The sequence below is a fragment of the Centropristis striata genome, chromosome 9 (genome assembly GCF_030273125.1).
Source record: "Centropristis striata isolate RG_2023a ecotype Rhode Island chromosome 9, C.striata_1.0, whole genome shotgun sequence".
In the NCBI taxonomy this organism is placed as follows: domain Eukaryota; kingdom Metazoa; phylum Chordata; class Actinopteri; order Perciformes; family Serranidae; genus Centropristis; species Centropristis striata.
The window spans coordinates 3,047,680-3,070,972 of NC_081525.1; the positions used below are offsets into that span (position 1 = coordinate 3,047,680).

The 23,293-nt window shown below is 37.7% G+C and overlaps 1 protein-coding gene across 1 annotated transcript; it reads left to right on the plus strand.

Moving 5' to 3' along the window:
- Positions 1-4,728: 4,728 nt before the first annotated feature.
- slc1a8a (solute carrier family 1 member 8a) lies at positions 4,729-22,719 on the plus strand. The gene is given in 11 exon segments (XM_059342092.1): positions 4,729-5,079; positions 12,706-12,785; positions 13,643-13,858; positions 16,993-17,035; positions 17,126-17,333; positions 18,246-18,345; positions 19,917-20,185; positions 20,263-20,482; positions 20,943-21,077; positions 21,399-21,501; positions 22,146-22,719. Coding segments are annotated over 11 exon segments (1,791 nt in total). The 5' UTR covers positions 4,729-4,833; the 3' UTR covers positions 22,317-22,719.
- Positions 22,720-23,293: the final 574 nt, after the last annotated feature.

Here is a 23,293-nt window from a genome sequence, read left to right on the forward strand (position 1 = left end):
GCTTATCTTTTGTATGAATAATCAGAATCAGATAAATGTGGTGCAGTAAAAGTATATTTACCTCTGAGGTGAAGTAGAAGTAGAAATACTCCAGTAAAGTACCTTAAACTTGTACTTTAGTGCTTTAGTACTTGATTATATTTACAATATCAGAGAAGTTTAATATATTAATGCTTTCTGCCGGGTGTCAAGGTGTTCTTTGTTATTATTTTTGTAATAATTCTGCTGTATGAAGGTGAAATAATCACACTGGATATATTTTATATTTTATATGTATTTATCATACAGAGGGCCTCAAGGAAATAGTAATAAAGAATTTAATTAATTAATAATCATATAAATAAATTCATAATAATATTTATTTTAATCGTACGATAAAAATATGGATTTTTAAATGTGTTTAAAAATCTAATCATTTATAAATTCTTTATTTCTATTTGGAAACTACATTTTTTCAAATAGATTTTTTTAATTTATGAATTAATCATTGTATTTTTAAATGCACTTTAATGACTTTTGTGTTGTTTTTATAAATCCTATTTTTATTTGAAATATTTATTTATGGATTATTATTATTTCACATGTATAACTCTTATTTACATTACCCACTAAAATATCTAATAATTTAAATAAATACATTTATTTAATTGGTTTATAGATTAATTTAAAATAATTTGGAAATGTTTATTCTTTTGGTACAATTAGTTATTAATTAATTAATTAATTAAATTCTTTATTATTATTTCCGTGACTCTTGTGATCCTCCATAATATTCATGGTCATGTAATTTTTATTTTTATGACTTTTTCATTGTTGTACGTGTTTCTGGATGTTTTGTATTTATGATCTTTGTGTCTTTTCATCGTTGTCTCATGTTTGTGTTAGCTCAAATTAAAAAATATTGTTATTATACTTTCATCTAAGTTGGATCATTTATTTAATAGTCCACTAAGTCCACTTGATAAACAGTAAGTAATATTCTATACTCCATACATTTTCATCTCTGTTTTTGTTCATTAACTCGTGTTTCCTCTTCAGATGTTTCGACGTTCAGCTGGAGAAAGTTTGGAGAAAAATAAAACCCTGAAGGTAACGAACCAGTTTATCATTCATTCACTTTACTGCAGTCATAAAAATATCACTAGCTAGAGCTGATAAGGCAAATATATCTAAATATTATCAAATAATTCATCCCAAAATGTGTGTTTTTGCTTCTTTAAAAAGATTCTGGCATTCATAATCAATATTTAATCTAATATCTAGTCCCATCTCATCAAATATTGGTGACGCTTTATATTAAGGTCCTTGTAATAACCATTAATTAACAAGTAATAAGGCCCTTTTAAGTCCTTACAAGATGCTTATTAACATTATTGTGTGTTTATAAGCTTATATAAGTGTTACTAATGGCATTACAAACACCCATGACCCACCCATTATGTCTTTGCCATGCCTTTATTAATCTTATTTTATTTGCTTATTGATATTAAAATATACTTTATTGCTCATCTATTATAAGTTAACTATAAGTTAACTATGCTTTTTGCAACTACCGGATCTAAAGCGAGAACAATGCCTTATTACTTATTAATTAATGGTTATTAAGGACCTTATTATAAAGCGTATATAACAAATATTTGTTAAATTTAATGCATCAAATCTATTATTTTAATTGGTTTGTTCTTGTGAACGGATTAATTGTGTCTCTCTTTGAGTGTTGCTGCCACAGTGAACGTGGGAGACGTTCTCTGCTTTATTTTGGTAAATTCACTCAGTGAGGAACCTTCTAAAGAAAAGATCTTGTGTTGGTGGAGCGGCAGGTGATCGGTGATGTCACCAGCCTCTGATTGATTGGATTAGTCCTGATGCTCCACACTTTGATTGTTTATTGACACACTTTAAAGCCAAGTGTAACTAATGTAATCCTGGAGTTTAGAGCCCTGTAATGTGATAGATGGAGATCTGTAGAGAACTCAGCAGTCCAGATTTAACTTAACGTCTGTAAGAAGATTCTCTGATCGCCTGGCATCTTTTTTTATGTCGTCCAATTAAAATGAACAGTCAGACAGTAACACAGTCAGACAGGCGTTTAAATGAAGCTCAAAAAAAAAAAAAAAATTTAACATCAAAATGTTTTCTTCACCTGCACACAAGATAAGTCACTAGTTTTATTATAATAATAAACTTTATTTATTTAGCACCTTTTCAAAAGTGTTTTACATAATTAATAATATAATTTTCAAAGACTTCAGTGAGAATGAAAAACCCTGTTTTAAAAACAGTATGTTTGGACAAGGCTTTAATCACAAATCAGCCAATTTTAGGAAAAACTTTGTGTGCATTAAAATGTATTTATTTACATCCTTGACCTAAACCTTTCAAGTAGTGTTGATTAATATTGTAAAATAAATTATGCTGGAGAAACATGGCAACTGTTTAATTAAATAAAAAAAGAGATAGAATCAGTTTTACAACCCAAACCTGCACAGATAAAACAACAACGAGGAAAAGCAGCCGGTTGTTGGTTTGTTTTTAGGTTTTTAATGAATTAAATATTTAATATTATTGTATAAAGTTTGACCTCGGACCTCATTTTGGCTCAGCAGCTCGTTGAATATTTTCTCTTTTTCTCAGACTTTTTTCTGTAAGAATCAGAGACAATTGTGGTGAAAATCTCAGCAGATTCTGAAACAATCAAACCAGCAAAAAAAGAAAAGATCCCCTTTGTTCCCTTCTGCTGCAGATTGATCTTCAGTCTACATGCATAAATACAATGTGGTGCAGAACAGGTGTACCTAATATAGTGACCAGTGTAGTTAGAAAGCAGATTAATCTTTTAATGTGCTTAGTATCAAGAAAACACTTATTATTTAGATGCAGCTGGGAAGACAAACCATCAGGTTCAGGTCTGTGTGTTTTCTTGCAGCGGCCTCTAGTGGACATGAGACAATCTGCAGGAGGAACTCCAGGTCAGGAATGTGTTGAAGAAAAGTGTTTTGTTTTTTTTAATGCACATGTAATCATTTTATGCAGGATTTTTTTTTTTTTTTTATATTTAACACAATTCTTGCACTTTTTTTTTTTTTGGAAGATGTTTACTACATCTTAGTACTTCTTCCACCACTGACAATACTGAAATAATATATTATCTTTTCTACACTTTCACAAACTTTTTTAAACCATTTTTTAAAGTTATTTATTTTATTGTTTCTAAAATAAATATCAGTCAATTGCTGACAATTTAAACATAGAATAAAAAACTAATTATCAGTACTGTATACATTTAGTTTTAGTGAGCTGCAGCCAGTTGATTAAATAAACAATTGAAAATAAAATAAATGGACTGTATAGTAATAGTAATAGTACTGTATATTCAGCATCAGTCAGTTGCTGACATTTAAATAAATATATAATTAAACATAGTTAAATGGTACTGTATATTCAGTATCAATCAATTACTGACCATTAAAACAAAGATTTTTAAAATGTAATAAATAAATATCAGTACTGTATGTTCAGCATCAGACAATTGCTGACCATATGAATTAATAATGAAAAATTAAATAGTACAGTATGTCAAACGTCATTTAATTGCTGAGCATATAAATATTTAATATAAAAATAAATATATGAATAGTACTGTGTATTAAACTTCAATCAATATCTGATCTTTGAAATTAAGAATAATTAAAAATAAATAAATTGTATAGTATGTTCAGTTAGTTGCTGACCATGTAAATAAATAATAAAGAGCTTAAATAAATTAGCTTTACGACGCAGTATTTTAATCCCCCCACACATAGTTTTCTGCATTATTGTAAAACTTTCACATCGGTCCATATTGGAAAATAATATCATCAATATATTGATTAGGATCGACTGTGTAACCCAATTTAATGAAACCACATACAGTATATTTACATAAATCACTCTTTACTGCATGGGTCTCAAACTCGTGGCCCGCGGGCCAATTGTGGCCCTCGTGGCGATATTTTGTGGCCCCCACCTTGATATGAAAGTTTAATGTGAGTTTTATATGAATGGCACTTTACTGTGTTGTGTGTGGAAGGTCCCTTTAATTACTTTTTTTGGTAATTTTGTGTCTTTTTTTGGTAATTTTTTATCTTTTTTAAATAACTGTGTCTTTTTTAAATAATTTTGTGTCTTTTTTGGTAACTCTGTCTTTTTTTGGTCATTTTGTTTCTTTTTTTTTAAAGTAATTTAGGTTTTTTTCTGTCATTTTGTGTCTTTTTTGGATCATTTTGTATCTTTTTTAAAAATCATTTTGTGTCTTTTTTGGTAATTCTGTGTCTTTTTTTGTTCATTTTGTATCTTTTTTAGTAATTTTGTGTGTTTTTTTTGGTACTGCCTCCAGCGGCCCCCGGGTAATTTGAGTTTGAGACCCCTGCATTACATGATGCCAGAAGCTCCTGAACCAGTTCTGAAGTCATTAAAGTTTCTCACTAACTTTCTGTAATTTGAGCTGATCAGGTAAACCTGCTGAGTCTTTGGACTCTGTGTAAACCTGCAGGATCCTCTGACCTCCCAGCCCCGACGCAACAACACCAGGACCGGCTCCAGGAGGACCAGGACCGGGTCCAGCAGGACCAGGACCGGCTCCAGGACCAGGACCAGATGCCACAACAAGGCGTGTGAGGCTGGTGGAGCCCTGTAAGCCTCTTAGCGGCGGTAAGTCTGCAGCCTGCAGCCTGCGGGGCTTCATCATGATCATTTAATCCTCAGTGGAAAAGGTTAGCTCGTCTTTGGCTCGCACACGTTTGTCACCCTGCCAGACCAGCTCAGGAACCCGGGCCAACTCGAGACTTGGACGGCATGGAGGAGCTTCTTTTACCGGGCGCGGAGGAGGAGGCGCGCTCCGACCAGAGCTCAAACGCTCCGGGAGACGCAGGGAGGATGATGGGGGACCGAGTGAAGCCTTTCCTCCGGAGCTCTGGGGACCTGAGGAGGACCGTCAAGGAGCTGCTGAAGAGACACGGACTGCTCACTCTGTCCGTCGTCGCCGTCATCACCGGCTGCACGCTGGGCTTCATGCTGAGGGGGACAGCGCTGTCCACACAGGTAGGACACACCTGTCCACACAGGTACCTGTCCACATATATACCTGTACCTGTCCACACAAGTACGACTCACCTGTCTACACAGATACCTGTCCACACAGGTACCTGTCCACATACCTGTACCTGTCCACACAGGTACCTGTCTACAGGTACTCACCTGCTGGGGCTAAAAATGGCAACAATGGCTGGATATTTATTTATTTAACTTCCTGTTTATGTCCTTTTAATTTCCCATTAGTTACTTTAGTCTAAACTTCCCAACTGAACTCACCTGCTGGGAAATAAAATGGCAAAATTGGCTCCAATATGGATACTTCCTATGTAACCTCCTGTTGATATGTCCTTTGGGTTTCCCATAAACTTCCCAACAGATTTTAAATGATCTAGTACTTGAATTGAGACTTTTCTCTAAATCTTTCCTTTAAACTTCCAAACAAGACTCACCTGCTGGGGTTTAATATGGGGGGTAAATCGCCCCAATTTGGACACTTTCTATTGAACTTCTTGTTGATTTGTCATTTAAATTTTTCTAATAATACTTTTGTATACATTTCCCAACTGGGTCCACCTGCTGTGCCCACCTGAAATCCTAACTTTAGTGATTCTTTCTTTAAATTTGATATTTCTTGTCACGTTGGTGAAGCTTTCAATGGTTATTACATCAGTTGACAAGTCAGCAAGTGCATGATTTGAACTTATTGATCCTGGGAAACACACTATGTGCTTCGTGCTGAGGGGGACAGCTCTGTATGCACAGGTACGTCTCACCTGTAGGGAAGTTTCACCTGATCCTGTTTCTGTACCCTGAAGTGAGACTTTCTTTGAGTCTTTCCTTTACACTTCGCACCAGGACTCACCTGTTGGGGCTTGAAATGGTACTTAAAAAGCTCCTGTATGGATACTTTCTATCTAACATTTATACTTTTGTATAAAATTCCCAACAGGATTCACCTGCTGGGAATTGAAAAATCTAAGATGATACTTTCTTTATGTTTCATTTTAAACTTCCCAACAGGACTCACCTGCCGGAGCTTGAAATTACTTGATAATTTTGATTTAACTTCCTGTTTATATGTGCTTTAAAAATTCCCAACAGGACTCACCTGCTGGGGCTAAAATGGCAACAATGGCTGGAAATCATTTATTTAACTTCCTGTTTATGTCCTTTAAATTTCCCATTTATACTTTTTTAAATACAATTCCCAATAGGACTCACCTGTTTGGGCTAAAAATGGCAACAATGGCTGGATATTTATTTATTTAACTTCCTGCTTATGTCCTTCCTCTTAATTTTCCATTAGTAACTTTAGTCTAAACTTCCCAACTGAACTCCCCTGCTGGGACATAAAATGGCAAAATGGCTCCAATATGGATAGTTTTTTTTCATTTAACTTCTTGCTGATATGTCCTTTGAATTTGCCACCAGGTTTTAACTGATCCTGTACTTGAATTGATGCTTTTCTTTAAACTTCCCAACAGTCTCACCTGCTGGGGCTTAAAACAGCTGGATACTTCTGAACTTCCTGTTGATACTGTATGTGGTTTAAATTTCCCATTTCTTAAATACAATTCCCAACAGGACTCACCGCTGGGGCTAAAATGGCAACAATGGCTGGGCATTTATTTATTTAACTTCCTGTTTATGTCCTTTAAATTTCTCATTGGTTATTTAAGTCTAAACTTCCCAACTGAACTCACCTGCTGGTGCTAAAAATGGCAAAATAGCTCCAATATGGATATTTTCTATTTAACTTCCTGTTGATGTGTTCGTTGGGTTTCCCATAAACTTCCCAACAGGTTTTAAATTATCTAGTACTAAAATTGAGACTTTACTCTAAATCTTTTCTTTAAACTGCCAAACAAGACTCACCTGCTGGGGCTAAATATGGGAATAAATGGCCCAAATTTGGACACTTTCTATTGAACTTCTTGTTGATTTGTCCTTTATTTCCTAACAATTATTTTGTATAAACCTACCAACTGAACTCACCTGGTGGACCTGAAATCCAAACTTTAGTGATTCTTTCTTTAAATTTCCTTTTGAAATTTCTTGTCACATTGGTGAAGCTATTACATCATTCGGCAAGTCAGCAAGTGCATGAACTTATTGACCCTGGGAAACAGATTATAAACATTTGACCTCAGGTAAAAACATTACTAAGAATGTAAAAACCCTAAATTTTAAACACCATAGTAAAAACTAGCTCCATGTTTCGTAAATCTTGTGTAAAATTCTATACGCGACCCAAACTGTAAGAGCTTTAACAATTTATATAGCCATTTTAACGCGATAATTTTTCAACTTCTTTGATATATCTGTTTTACGAACTGCACATCTATTTACTTCCTGCCAACTCTACCATAACTTCACCTCCAACTAGTGATCAAACCATCTGTTTATGTATTTCTTCCATGTGTATTAAGCTGTTTGTTAGAACATTTAAAAAAAACGAAAACACATTTGTCATCACATTACCAACGTTTTTCATCCTTAAAGTGGAAATAAAAAACTTTTCAACTAGCTAACATGCTAGCTAGGTGTGCTAGCTAACACTTATTAATTCCTTGATAATAACTGAATATTATTAACTTTCACCATGCTCATTTAAGAAAGATTGTCACAAGAAAATGGATTGTTTAATTTTTAATTTTATCAAACGGGACAGTGGATCATACTTGTTGATTCTGGGTGCTAACATTAGCCAATGTGCTAATGTATCCGGTTGCAGACAGAGTTAAATTGTGAAAAGTGAGACTTTTGGGGAAACAATGTAAATAGACATTAAAATCACTTAAAAAAGAATCACATTTGCCTTTTATAAAATAAGTGTTGAAAGTAATCTTTTTGTTTTGATCATGAAATTGATAAGCAGACACTGTTAGCGAGCTAGCATGCTTTGTAGTTTAATAGTTTCTACTTCCACTTTAAGCTTGTTATTGACAGATAGCTGTGTACATACTGTTAACTATATTCTTTGAACATATTTTGGTTTTTATTACTCTGATAACATCTCAGTGTCTTAGAAAACAGTTAGCAAAGGTAGCTAATCACTCGGTGTAGCAACATTAGGCTGATTTTCACAGATTAGCTATCGTTAGCTCACTCTAGCTCAATATCAGCTGCAAAGGAGTGAAAGTTCACAGAGGAGAAATAAAAACTAACGGATGAAAGGAAAGAGGGAATGAGCTAAACTCTGTAGAGCTAAACACTCCTCATAAACCTGATGGGGCTTTTCTTTGGTTTAGTAGCCAGCTAGGCTAACGTTACCTGACTGGCTAACTTCAGTATTTTAAGACACAGAGGTATCTTAAAAAGTGATCCAAAATGCTGAAAAACAGTATCTACAATTTTTTGGAGCACTTTAAAGTAATAAGAACACATTAAAGCAATTTTTAAAATCAAGTTTAAGTAATAATTAATGCAATAAGGGGTTCAGGATGGAAATAGCTGTAAAGTGATCACTGGAGGTGAAGGCATTGTTACCGTAACGGTTAAAGGAAATAAACCTACGTGCAGTTTGTAAAACGGATAAATGTGCAAGTACAATTACATTGTGCAAGTTAAAAAATTATGGAGGATCGAAGCTGCCAAAATAAAGAATAAAATAATTCATGTTCACCCCATTTGTCTACTTTCATATTTTTCCTTTTATTCATTTAACATGTTTATTACTGCATCTATTTTTTATCTCTTAATTTCTAAAATTAATTATTTATTAATCAATAATTAATAAATTAATTATTTATTAATTTTATGTACGAACGCTCCCTCAATGAGAAACACTGAGTGTAAACACAAAGTTTAGTTACGAGGAAACGTCACAAGCAGCTTTGATTAATGATTAGATTGAAGTTTAATTAAAAGCTCCCATGTTGATGTTATCCTTTAAATTGAGCCTCTGATTCTCTGCAGGTACGCTTTGTTCTGCCAGAAACAGGGAGCAGGACTATTAAGAGCCACAACAGAAGAAGACTGCAGCCAGTCCAAATCCTCACTCGTTAATCCTCCATTCAGTCAGACTGGCCGCCAGATCCTTTATCAGATACTCTGCTAGTTTACTGTGCTCCGTTATGGTCCAACATGTTTCCCGCGTTACAGTCCAACATGTTTACTCCGTTAGGGTCCAACATGTTACGGTCCAACATGTTTCCTCCGTTACAGTCCAACATGTTTCCTCTGTTCTGTTATGGTCCAACATGTTTCCTCTGTTCTGTTACAGTCCAACATGTTACGGTCCAACATGTTTCCTCTGTTCTGTTACGGTCCAACATGTTACGGTCCAACATGTTTCCTCTGCTCCGTTACGGTCCAACATGTTTCCTCTGTTCTGTTACGGTCCAACATGTTTCCTCCGTTACGGTCCAACATGTTACGGTCCAACATGTTTCCTCTGTTCTGTTACAGTCCAACATGTTACGGTCCAACATGTTTCCTCTGTTCTGTTACGGTCCAACATGTTACGGTCCAACATGTTTCCTCTGTTCTGTTACGGTCCAACATGTTACGGTCCAACATGTTTGCTCTGCTCCGTTACGGTCCAACATGTTTCCTCTGTTCTGTTACGGTCCAACATGTTACGGTCCAACATGTTTGCTCTGCTCCGTTACGGTCCAACATGTTTCCTCTGTTCTGTTACGGTCCAACATGTTTCCTCCGTTACGGTCCAACATGTTACGGTCCAACATGTTTCCTCTGTTCTGTTACGGTCCAACATGTTACCGTCCAACATGTTTCTTCCGTTACGGTCCAACATGTTACGGTCCAACATGTTACGGTCCAACATGTTTCCTCCGTTACGGTCCAACATGTTTCCTCCGTTACGGTCCAACATGTTTCCTCTGTTCTGTTACGGTCCAACACGTTACGGTCCAACATGTTTCCTCTGTTCTGTTACGGTCCAACATGTTACGGTCCAACATGTTTCCTCCGTTACGGTCCAACATGTTTCCTCTGTTCTGTTACGGTCCAACATGTTTCCTCTGTTCTGTTACGGTCCAACATGTTACGGTCCAACATGTTTCCTCTGTTCTGTTACGGTCCAACATGTTTCCTCCGTTACGGTCCAACATGTTTCCTCTGTTCTGTTACGGTCCAACATGTTTCCTCTGTTCTGTTACGGTCCAACATGTTTCCTCCGTTACGGTCCAACATGTTTCCTCCGTTACGGTCCAACATGTTTCCTCTGTTCTGTTACGGTCCAACATGTTACGGTCCAACATGTTTCCTCTGCTCCGTTACGGTCCAACATGTTTTTCTCCGTTTTTGGTCCAACATGTTTCCTCTGCTCCATTATGGTCAAATGAGTTTCCTCCGTTTCAGTCCAACATGTTTCCTCTGCCGACTGCGACGAGCTGAAACTGAACACGGTTATTAATAGCTGAGCTCATTCATGTCAACTTAAAATGACATTAATTTAACAACTAACTGAAATGAAATAAGTTAATCAGTGAACTTATTACAAGATTAATTTATTTATTGAGGTATTTTACAGCTAAGGCACCTAAAACAAAGTTTTGAAGCATTTATCATTACATCTAAATTGTGACTGTGAAAAAATAAGGTTTACATCAGTAATTTACAGCCACAGCCTTTAATGTATATTATCATTTTGTTTATTTTACCAGCTGTGTTTAGATCATGATTATTTACTGAATAATTGAACAGCAAATTATGTTGAAAATCAAACCTTTGTCTGAGACTTTATTCTGTTTCAAACATATCCCTAACCCTGAAAACATGACAGTTAAAATGAAGTTGCAGACTCAGTTTGAACTAATTGAAACATTCAAAGTCTTGGTTATAAATAGTGCCGTTTCTCAGTGAACAGTGTTTCCAGGAATAATTGATCCGTCTCAGGCAGCGTCTGGATATAGAATCATGGAGGTTAGCCGACCACTGACACAGCGGCTCTCATTTCAGATGTGATGAGTCTGTTTCCGAGGAGCTTCCAGGAATTAAAAGGTCTCCGGTGGTAAAGGTTTAAGAGGACGTCATGTCTTCCGATCAGGGGACTTTAAACAAGGCTCCTCTTTCATGCAGCTCGTTCCTGAAGAGTGGGCTCAGATTATAACCGAGTCTTTGTTCCAGAGTCAACAGAGTAAATGCTGGACCCAGTTTTCACAGGACATGTGTATGGGCTGAAATATGAGCCACCAGAAACTGAATTTGAATGATTTATATTTGAATTTGAATTGCTTAACTTGAATAATTGCTCAATTTGATGTTCAATTTGAATCATTGCATCAGAACTGAATCTGAATTGTAATTTGAAATTTAATTTATTAGTTTGGAACTGAACATTCAGTTCTCACAATTCAAATTAAATTTTCTGCACCTCCGGGTTTTTTTTTTTTTGTGTAACATTTGTTGCCACCTGGTTGCCGTAGCGCCTCTTCGGCCAAACAGCACCTCTGTTTTTTTTCGTAACATTTGTTGCCACCCGGTTGCCATAGCGCCTCTTCGGCCAATCAGCACCTCTGGGTTTTTTTTCATAACAGTTGTTGCCACCCGGTTGCCATAGCACCCCTTCGGCCAATCAGCACCTCTGGTTTTTTTGTAACATTTGTTGCCACCCGGTTGCCATAGCGCCTCTTCAGCCAATCAGCGCAATAATTCAAACTCAGTTTCTGGTGGCACATATTTCAGCCCATAAACGTGTCTTATCAGGAGATGGTTTGAGACATTTATGGTGAAAATGCTCCAAACAGTTCACAATCGTGTGTTTGAATCAGAACAGAATCAGTTCAATGCCTGATCTGTACTGGAAAGCTGATTTAACCTACTTACTGTCCCCACTGTTGTTTTTTTAAGTTGGAAATAAAGTCACATAAATATTTATTTAAGTTTTCATAATTGTATGAATAAGGTAATTTAGTTACTTTTTAATAAGCTTTTAAAAAAAAAAAAAAAAAAAAACTTTTCACAGTTTGGTTAATGGATGATGAAATTGCCTCCATATGTTAAATATTCTTTATTAAAAAAGGGTAAAAATGTGTTTATTTAATAGAAAGAAAAGAAAATTTATATTTTTTTATTTGAGAAATTCTTAAAAATATGTATATTTTTAAATGAACTCCATGTTTTAGACTTTCTTTACAAAACAAGGTAAAATGTGTTTAGTTAATAATTTTATTATGTCTAAATTTGAGATTAAACATTCTTGTTGCAAAGAAAGCAAGTCTTTGTTTTAGATTTAAACCTCAGATAAATCTGAAAACTGGATAAATTAACTTATTACCTTGCCTGAATTTATTAATTTCTAGCTTTGAAGAACTATTTTATTTGTTCACTTCTCCACTGAAACTTTACAGCTGATTAAAGTGTGTATCGGAGTTGTTTTTGCAGCTCTTGAAACTAAAATATTTTCACTGTTTCCTTGTAAATAAAATGTGGTTTATGTTTTTGGTCTCTCTACCCAAACTTTCAAATATTATTCATATCTTTAGGAATATAACATAATAATCCTGCTCCGACCAGCAACAACAACCCAGAACTTTTCTTCTTGGTTGTGAATTCAACACCCACAGTTTGATTGACAGAGCAGAAAGTGTTTCTTTACGCAACGAATAGATCGATTCCTGTGAATCTTTTTTTCTCAAACATTTTCTCTCTGGTTTCTCTCCTCAGGCGAAGATCTACTTCTCTTTCCCCGGCGAGCTGCTGATGAGGATGCTGAAGATGCTCATTCTTCCTCTCATCACATCCAGGTAGGTTCATGCTTTCTGTTTGTCACACAGCAGCAGCAAACACATTATGAAAAACATTTAAACTGTAATTTCATCAGGAAAAGGCACAGGAAGACTGAAAGTAGCCTTGTATTTCACTGCATTGCAATATATAAAATCTATATATAAATCTATAAGTCCTGCAGCTCTATGGAATTATCATAATCACGGCTACACTGAAAATCATTTGGTTCTAACCAAGATTTAAAAAAAATAGATTTCGAAATGTTAGATAATTTATCTTGTTTTAAGAGTTAGTTTCTTATTTTAAGAGTTCGACTTTACGCTATAATCTTATTTCTAGATTTAACAATCTTAATTAAAGAAATCTTGTCAAGTGAAATCATCTTGCTGCACGGACAGATAATTTAGCTTGTTTTGAGCACCTTTTCCCTCACCTGTCACCTTTTATATTTAAAATAAATACAGATTGATTCAACTGTGAATACCTTTGTAATTTTAATTTTAGATATAATCTTAATATTCCCATATTAAATGTCTAACTGAAGAACTCAAGCATTTCAGGGACGTAGTTTTTTGCTTTTATATATATATATATATATATTTTTATACTTTTATATTGAATTTAAAAAGTCATGCAGGTAAACCAGTGCAAAAACTTAAAAAAAGGTGTAATGTTTGCTCTGATTTTGGTTTTAATCAGAAACTCGTGCAGCAGAATTTTGAATGAATTGCAGCTGATTTATTGTATTCATTAATCGACCAGAAAGGAGAGTGTTACAATAATCCTTCTGCTGGTTATTAAAGCGAGCAGCAAAGGGAAGAAACTGATTCTGCAGAGAGTTTTACTTACTTTATGTGTGTGTGTGTGTGTGTAGTTTGATGTCGGGCCTGTCGTCGATGGAGTCGAAGGCGTGCTGCAGGATGGGCGTCCTCACCGTCACCTACTACCTGTGGACCACCTTCATCGCGGTGGTGGTGGGCATCGTGCTCGTCATCATCATCAAACCCGGCGTGGGGACGGAGATGGAGAGCCACCGGCTGGGGGGCGGGCCCGTCATGACCTCCGCCGACGCCCTGCTCGACCTCATCAGGTGAGAGAGGTCAGAGGTCAACGTAGAGAGGGACTGTGGAGGAGGGAAGCTGGCAAGAATAGCAGAATAATCTTTATTTTATAGCCGATTCATGCACTCTGATGTATATAAATTAATCAGAGAAGACTTGACCAAATGACAGCACCTGAATAAGAAAGAAATATACTTTTTTTTAAATGCGTAAATATATATATATATAGAATAATATATTGGGGAAAATGCAAAATAATAAGTAAATAAATACATTAAAAAAAATAAATAAATAAAAATTGTCCATTGACTCAGGAAGAACCCAGTACATTTTGTAGCAGATCTGAATCACGGGGCGGATACACAAATCATTTTTCACTTTTATGAACACTGTGAGACCGGACACGGTGTCAGTGGAGTTCCAAGCTTTTTGAGTGAGTTTTCTATGTGGCATAAATTTCAAATCAAAATCAATCAAATCAAATCAAAATTACTTTATTTATCCCTGAGGGTAAATTCAGCTAGTCTGGTAGAATCTCTGTTAGAATGAGACAGCCTGATGTCTGTAGGAGAGAAGGATCTTTTGAATCTCTCCGTCCTGCAGCAGAGAGAGAGGAGCCGTCCACTGCTGTTTTTTGGTCCATAAAGGTTTTGTGTAGCAGATGATCTGGTGTTTCAGGATGGCCTCCAACATGTTGACAGGTCATCTCTCCACCACCTCCTCCAGTGTGTCCAACCTTTACTCTTGTTATCAGTGTTTAATCAGGATTAATTACGTCAACATGAAAGCTGAGAAATGATTTAAGAAATTCTGGCAGACCAACGGCATGTGGATTATATGGACAACCAGAAGGATCATTAGGAGAGCGCAGACCTACGCCAGTTGATATTACACATTTCTGGCTTGTGAGACTGCACAGAGGGTCTGAGCACCGAGCCACACAACTCCAAAGTTTTGTAACAATGTGGGCAGGCTCCCACAGAGCGCGTAGCAGTGATTGGCGAGCTATAGGACCCAGAAGTGCTCATTACCGCTCTGTGAGCCGCTCCAATCAGTATGAAACAACCAGACCTGTGTGGGGACCGAGCACTATCTGCACTACGCTGTCTGCAAGAAGCATGAAACAGACTCACAGGAGTCTCACTGGAGCAGTTGCACAGCATTGTTGTTTGCACCGTGCTGACCGTAAGAAGCATGAAACAGCTTTTTTAACTAATTTCTCTGATTATTTTATGAACGCAGCACAGATGCCCGGTCCTGCAGCCTCAGTGACAAAGAAGCAAATTGCATCTTCTTACATGACTTTGTTTTAATTTACCTCGTCAAAACAGCTGATTCAAAGTAAAGTCCCGCCTCTCACCTGGCAGACAGCCAATCATAGTTTAGGATAATGGGGCGGCAAGAGCAATCCCTGGAATCTGATTGGCTGCCACAGGTGACTTGATGTGTTTTTGACTGAGTCTCTGCTGCTTTTCGAGAGGAATTTCATCTCAGTCAGTGAGCCAATTAGTTCATTATTTTCTGCAAAGAAATGTTGTTTTGAGATGATGCTTGTACTTGTTATTTTTTGGTGGAGTAAAAGCAGGATGGCAATGTCAACTTAAAGAAACTCCAACAGGGCACTCAATGGAACAACTCTTCAACAAATCATAGAAAACACACACACACACACACACACACACACTCATCAATCCAATTAGAGGCGGGCTGATCAGTATATTTTTAGTAATCCTGCGGGGATGAGTGACAGATTAGCCGAGTCAGCGGCGGTCTGATTCAATGATCTCTGCTGCGGCACGTTGGCAGACCGTGCTCCTCATCATCCTGTTGACCTCTGACCTTCCCCGTGAAGGTTGGGTCATCTTAGCGAGCACTTCCTTCCTGATTCGACCGTGTTTACCTTCCTGCTCAGAGAGTCACAAACACCTGGGATCACAGGGATAGTTCATCGATAAAAGCTTGTGAGCCTTTTGCATTTAAATTAAAGACCTAAAAAGTTAAACCCTCTGACACCAATTTTTCTTTATGAGGAGATTTCCTTGCTCAATTATGTCTCATAAGTTGTTGCAGCAATTTTTGGATTTATACTATTTTTTGCATAGATTGTGTGTTATTTTTGACCCCTGTTGAATGCATGAATTCAGTCACCAACATCATCACACATGAAGCACATTGGGCTCATTGAATACACAAGAGTCTCAGCTTTACACTCAGACCCCATTTATGCAGCTCACAGACTGTTTATGGACCCCAGGATGCACAAAGATTCACACACAAGAGGACACAATAACACATTTGTAGTTCATGAGAGTAACTGCATGATTTCTGCCCGAAATTCATGAGTTTTGCATAAAGTGGGCATGTCTGTAAAGACATCTTGAGGTCAGAGGTCAGGCTAAAAATGGATAAAATGTAGCCTAACTTTGGAGCATAACTTCACCTCTTTCCCAACAAGATATCAGACATGTTTGGTACCAATAGATTCATTAGATTACAGTCAGACCAGATTTATGCAGCCCACAGGCTGTTTAGGACCCCAGGATACACAAAGATTTACACACAGGAGGACACAATAACACATTTTACTGCAGGAGAAACACTGCATGCATTCTGCCCCAAACAGCTTCAGATAAAGTGCATAAAGTGGGCATGTCACGTCTAAAAACAGCCCAAATATTTAATAAAATTTCATATGAAATAGAGAAAAGCAGCCAGGGTTCACACACAGATTTCTGTCTTGGTGTATCTCCCGATTTATGCAGCTCACAGACTGTTAAGGGACCCCAGGATGCACAAATATTCACATACGATAGAAGACAATAACACATTTTACTGCAGGAGAAAAAACATGTTAGTAGCATAAAGTGGGCATGTCTGTAAAGAGGAGACTTGTAGGTACAAAGAACTCATTTTCATTCAGATATCTGGAGGTCAGAGGTCAAGGGACGCCTTTGAAATTGGGCATGTCAGCATGTTGCTAAAATTTAACTTTACTTTGGAGCATCATTTCACCTCCTCCAATGGATTAGTTTGATTTTGTTGTTTTGAAACGGAGGCTCCAACATTCTTCTACACAAATGAATATTATCCGGGATTGCTGGCGGTCTTGTGGGTCATTTTTATTATTGAATTAATAATAATGTGTCTCTTTGTTCCCCGACAGGAACATGGTTCCCTCTAACCTGATCGAGGCCACGTTCCAGCAGGTGAGACGAGCTCCTGAACTCATTCACACAACAAATACAGTTCATCACTTGATCTAACTTTCTGTACCAAACTCATCTGTGTCCCTTCAGTATAAAACGGACCTGGTTCCCATCCTCAAAGTCCAGACCAGAACCGTCCAGCCCAACTTCGTGTACGTCTTCCCTGACGAGAGCCACCCGACGGGCCGGACGGTGTACCTGGAGATGACTCCGCCCCCCGAGGTCACGTACAAGACGAGCCCCGGCACCAGCCAGCAGATGAACGTCCTCGGCATCGTCATCTTCTCCGCCACCATGGGTGAGACAGGAAATACATTTTAAAGCTTTTAGTAGGGTCACATCTAGTCTTCTAGGTTCTGGTTTTTATTATTTATCATCAACAGATCAGAAGTGGAAGAACTTGTATAATTGAGTAAAAGCATCAGTTCAGACAATCCTCTTCCCAGAATGCTTTGCAAGTTGGGTTTTACATTCCTTGCCCCAGTTTTCGTATTTTTTATTCGTCTTTTTATTTTCGACTTTGGTCACCAGAAACTTGTTGATCTGCTCAAGTTGCAGTGAGACGTATTAAATAAAATAATAAAATAAAATTCATATTAAATACTCAAAATACTAAAATCGAGAATTTTTTTGGATATTTTGTGAGCCGAAATTTTATCGACACACAGATGCCAAATATTTATATTTTATTATAAAAATGATCAATATTGTTAATACAGATTTTAATCTAATTTAATTTGGTGCTGGAAGGATGAAGTATTTATCCTATTATTGCTGCAGAAATTTGTACAAGTTGCATTGTTTAAAATACACTAATTGTATAATAAATACAGTAGTCCACAAATGTTTGCACGACTATAATACAAACTATTCAGTTGGTCAGTCTGTTTCATTTTGCTGGTCACATAAACTCACTCACACAAAATCTTCATAACAGACGTTAAAGATTATGTTTTCTTTTTGGGACATAATATGCAGTTAAAAAGGTAAAATATCTCAATATATGTTATCACCGTCATCAGCAAATGGAAAAATGTGTAAAATTGCAGTACTATTTTATCATGAGGCTTCTGGTGATTCCCAGCCATACTATAAACTGTAATACTGCTAATAATAATTTGTATACTCTAGAAATAATTGTGCACAAACTGTTATGGGGATAGACTGATATGGATTTTTAAAATAATCCAATTAATGTGTGTTGCTGCAGGCCTGTTGCTGGGCAGGATGGGAGAGCGAGGAGCTCCGCTGGTCAACGTCTGTCAGTGCATCAACGAGTGCGTCATGAAAATCATCAACGCTGCCGTCTGGTGAGGAGAATACTCTGAATATACACACAGTACACACAATACTTACAGTACACAGAGTATGAAACAAGCATCGTCATGTTCCCCCTCAGAAACGCTCTTCATAAAAACAGTTCCAAAACTGTCAGGCAATGCTATAAAAAAAGCAATATTCAGTTTCTTTTCAAACAGCATAAATTACCAGCCAACAGACAGGTCTAAACCAAAACTGATGGGTGGCCAAAAAGAACAAAAGTAGAGAAGATAACAAGCCCAGCCCAAAGTAGGCCCCTCTACTCTTATCTAAACAAACACATTTTACTGAACCTAACAGAAAAAAGTCATGACATGATGACAACCGAGATCATCAAAAAAACCCTCAAAATGTCAGGATTTAAATATTTATGCAATATCTGTGTGCATTTGTCAACCACGGTGACATGAAAGAGTTGAGTGCAGTGAGGGGATAACGGGTGGTCCCACTGCCGAGTGACCGTAGATCTGACCCGGTGACCCGTCAGGGGAGGAAACGTGCCGGCCGTGACGTCATCCTGCTGCAGCACCTGAGCAGATTAAAGGCAGCAGCAAAGACCTGAACACTGAGCACACACACAAATACTCTGTTTATCTTCTACAGCTACAGTCACTGCAAACATTCAGTGTTTTATACAGAGATTTCTGCAGGATTCACACCATCAGACACTCAAACCAAACACTAAACAAAAATAAAATAATAATATTTCACAATTATTTCACAAGTGTCATTTATGGGCATTTAGTGCAGCAATCTTTTGCACCTGAAGTGCGATCTGCTGAACGATATTTTCTTGTTAATTTGGGGATGGAGGTCTGATTATCAGGAGTTATAGGCCACCTGTTAAACAGCCCTACATGATCTGTCAGCTGGAAGAAATGGCTGCAGCTGAATAAAGTTGATTCAGATATATGACTGTAAAACAGCAGCTTTCATGAGATTTAGAGAAGGTCTTGTTCTTTCAGTAGGTACAGTTTTCTTCAGTATATTAACACATGCTATAAATCCCTGATTTTCCAGAAAAATGATGATGCTGCATCCTGGATTTAGTGCCACCCAAAACTATTGTAATTGGTTTCAAGAAACAAACTTTTTTCCCCAAAAGTGCAAACATACAGTCATGGAAAAAGTTATTAGACCACCTTGTTTTCTTCAATTTCTTGTTCATTTTAATGCCTGGTACAACTAAAGGTACATTTGTTTGGACAAATATCATGATAACAACAAAAATAGCTTATAAGAGTTTAATTTAAGAGCTGATATCTAGACATTTAACATGGTTTTATTGATAATGATTTTGGTTATTATCAAGAAAACCATGGAAAATGTCTAGATATCAGCCCTTAAATTAAATCCTTTTGAGGTGTTTTTGTTGTCATTATATTCCTCCAAACATATGTTTTTTTAGTTGTACCAGGCATTAAAATGAACAAGAAATTGAAGAAATTGAAGGTGGTCTAATCATTTTTCCATGACTGTATGAAGGTTTCGGGTCGACCTTTCTGCAGCACTAAAACAACAATAAGCCGTCAATCATCAGGCTGTTGTTCCATCCGTTCAGGTACTTTCCGTTCGGGATCATCTTCCTGGTGGCGGGGAAGATCCTGGACATGCAGGACCCGAGCACGCTGGGGAAGAAGCTGGGCTGGTACGGCATCACGGTGCTCGCCGGCCTCTTCGTCCACGGACTCATCCTACTGCCGTTCTTCTACTTCGTCCTCACCAAGAAGAATCCCTTCTCCTACATCCGTGGGCTGCTGCAGGCCATGGTGATCGCCCTGGCAACCTCCTCCAGGTCAGAGTCCGGGACTTTATCCTGAAGATCTGTGGATGTGTTCAGGGTTTTACTTTACTTACTTTACTTTACTTTACTTTACTTTACTTTACTTTACTTTACTTTACTTTACTTCATTCTGTCTCGTCACTTCTCAGCTCTGCGACGCTGCCCATCACCATGAAGTGTTTGTTGGAAAACTGCCACGTGGACCGGCAGATTGCTCGCTTCGTCCTCCCAGTGGGCGCCACCATCAACATGGACGGCACGGCGCTGTACGAGGCCGTGGCGGCCATCTTCATCGCTCAGGTTAATGACTACGAGCTGGACTTCGGCCAGTTGGTCACCATCAGGTAAACCAACACAGACCTGCTCAAAGAGACAAATCAGGAGGTTTTGTTGAGTTTATGAAAAATTAAGAAAGTGTCTAAACCTGATATTCTTGAATTAAAAGAATCTTTCCAAATGTAAGAGGAAAATGTGTGTTTATAATCATATATCTACTGCAAAATACGTCCCACAAGAGTTTATACTTTCAACTAGTCAGAATTATAACAGACATGCTTCTCTTCTGCAAACATACATGAAAAAAATTCACCCATATGCAGACGATACAGTGATGTATGTACATATTATACAAAAATGTAGGCGGCTTCCAAAGTTAGTTATGCAATTAATCATATTACAGTGTGGCTTGATATACTTTTTAATTAAATATAACATCAATTATAAGCACACTGATGACTAAAAATTGTATTTTCAGGTCTAGTCTCTATGAGTGAATGTAACTTCTGTTCCTTCTTCCTCTTGCAGCATCACGGCGACAGCTGCCAGCATCGGTGCGGCGGGGATCCCTCAGGCCGGCCTGGTTACCATGGTGATCGTACTGACGTCAGTGGGCCTGCCGCCGGATGACATCACACTGATCGTAGCCATCGACTGGATCCTGTAAGTTCACAGCTCAGAGTAAAGTATTACTGGATTGTAATTATCGATGTAGAATTATCATTTTAATATGATAACTTGTTTTATACATCACTCTGACAATACGTTATATTTTATTTGGTAATCATGCAGGTTTTTTTTATCTGAATCAACAATACAGATATATAGTAGCATAAAATGGAAATATTCAAAAGTACATGTGTAAATTGTGGTTTAGTGTGATACTTGATGTTTTCCACTGTTGCCATGTTAAATTCTTCCAGTTACTGCCCTTAGTTGGTGGTTTTGGTTTCACTGTGTCTCTCGTCCCGTTTGTTTCTGCAGCGACAGGTTTCGGACCATGATCAACGTTCTTGGTGACGCTCTGGCGGCGGGAATCATCGCCCACCTCTGTCGGAAAGACTTTCCCCTCAGTGAAACTAGAAAGGTAAAAAAACAACAACCCAAAAATCAATCTGTTGCTTTTGAAAAGTCTTTGACTTTGTTATTGTTGCCATTTAAAACAACTTGATCTCATAAATGTGACTGAAACATAATTTACTTTTTACAATTTTTCTGACTTTGTAATTTTGACTTGCAGTCAATTTTCTCTAAATTTTAATCTCCCAGTATTAAGGCCAGAGCACCGGACCGTCCGTGTGCACACTTCAACTAAAAACACTATTTGGTTCTTGCTTCCTATTTTTGAGAAAAATCTCCCAAACCAAATGTCAGTTGATGTAACTTCTGTTTGGAAACATGTCCGTTTCACCTGTTACTTCATTCATGGCAGTTGGGTTGGATCAGATTACAGCAGTGTACTCAGATGGGAACAACAACCACAACAGATTAGCCTCTGACTCTCATCTCAAATCCTATTGGGTCTTTGTCAAGTCCTGCCCCCTCTGCTACACTCTGTTGCCGGGCAGAAAAGTCCATTAATAACCAACTAAATCAGCTTTAATACTCTGAACTCTTATGTACTCATCATGACACCAAAGTATTTGGTTCTTTTAATTCAACACCTCATAATCACAATGTATCTTCATTATTTCACTGATTCTAACGTATGATTTTGTGTTTCCTGTCCAGAATGTCCCGTCTTACGGGACTCAGACTCCTCACACTCACAACAACTCTCACAGCGTAAACGTGCCAATGACAGAGATCCACACACACAAAGACTGCATGTTCGACACGATGGGCGACTCGTCAGGCGACAGGAACGCACACACCGTGTACTACAACATCTGCCAGGTGTGACCGGACCAGACCAGACCGGACCGGACCGGACTGGACCGGACCGGACCGAGCTCGCCTCAAAGCACCAACGGTCCGGTAAAATCTCACCGTGCCTCTGAACAGGAGCGCCAAGAAGAGACAGACCTTGTGGTAACGGAGCTTCTTCTTTAATGTTGGTGACGGGAACTTTATTTGGCCAAAACTGGCTTCGTTTGGAGCTCCAGGACCATGATGCCATTTTATTGGAAACTCGCCATCAGTGAGAAGTTTGCTAAATAAACAAAGAAATCCAGCAGCATCTCTGCATAAGATCAGGATGAACTGGAGCCTGATCTGCACCAGAGGATTATGGGTACATGAAGCCCTCCTTGGAGCACCTGCAGGTTCATCATCTGGTCGGACAGCGACACCTCGAAGATGTTCATATCGTGCAGCGGATTCTAGAGCTGGATATCAAACCTTAATACCTCATGGGGACAGACCCAATGTGTCTGTAGTTCCCCGCTTTTTTTGTTCATTTTGTGATTTTCAATGAAAAATGGATGATGGAGGATGGAACGGGAGCTTTGGGAAGTGACTGAAAGAATCTGCATTTTTTTTTGGGACCAAACTATTCTTTTGACTCCTTGAGAAGAACTGCACATGGAAGTAACCCTCTAGAACTGCAAAACTTTAAGGGCTTTTTTTCTGTTTGCATTCACACCGCCAACAGGAACTCTAAAGTGACTTAAGGGTCTGTGTACGTGACGGCCAACAGATTTTCTTTTTAACCAAAATCGGAAAAACGAGACATTTCCATTTGGTAATAGGTATACAAAAAAAATGTTTCGTTTTCCAATTTATTTTTATAACTACAAAAAAAAGAAAAACGAGTCACTTTTGTTTCTTTGTTTACCTATTACTAAATGGAAATAGGGAAACGTCCCATTTTCCAATTATGGTTTTGTTATTTTAAAACAAAAATCCGTTGGTCTTCACATCCACGGACACGTAAGCTT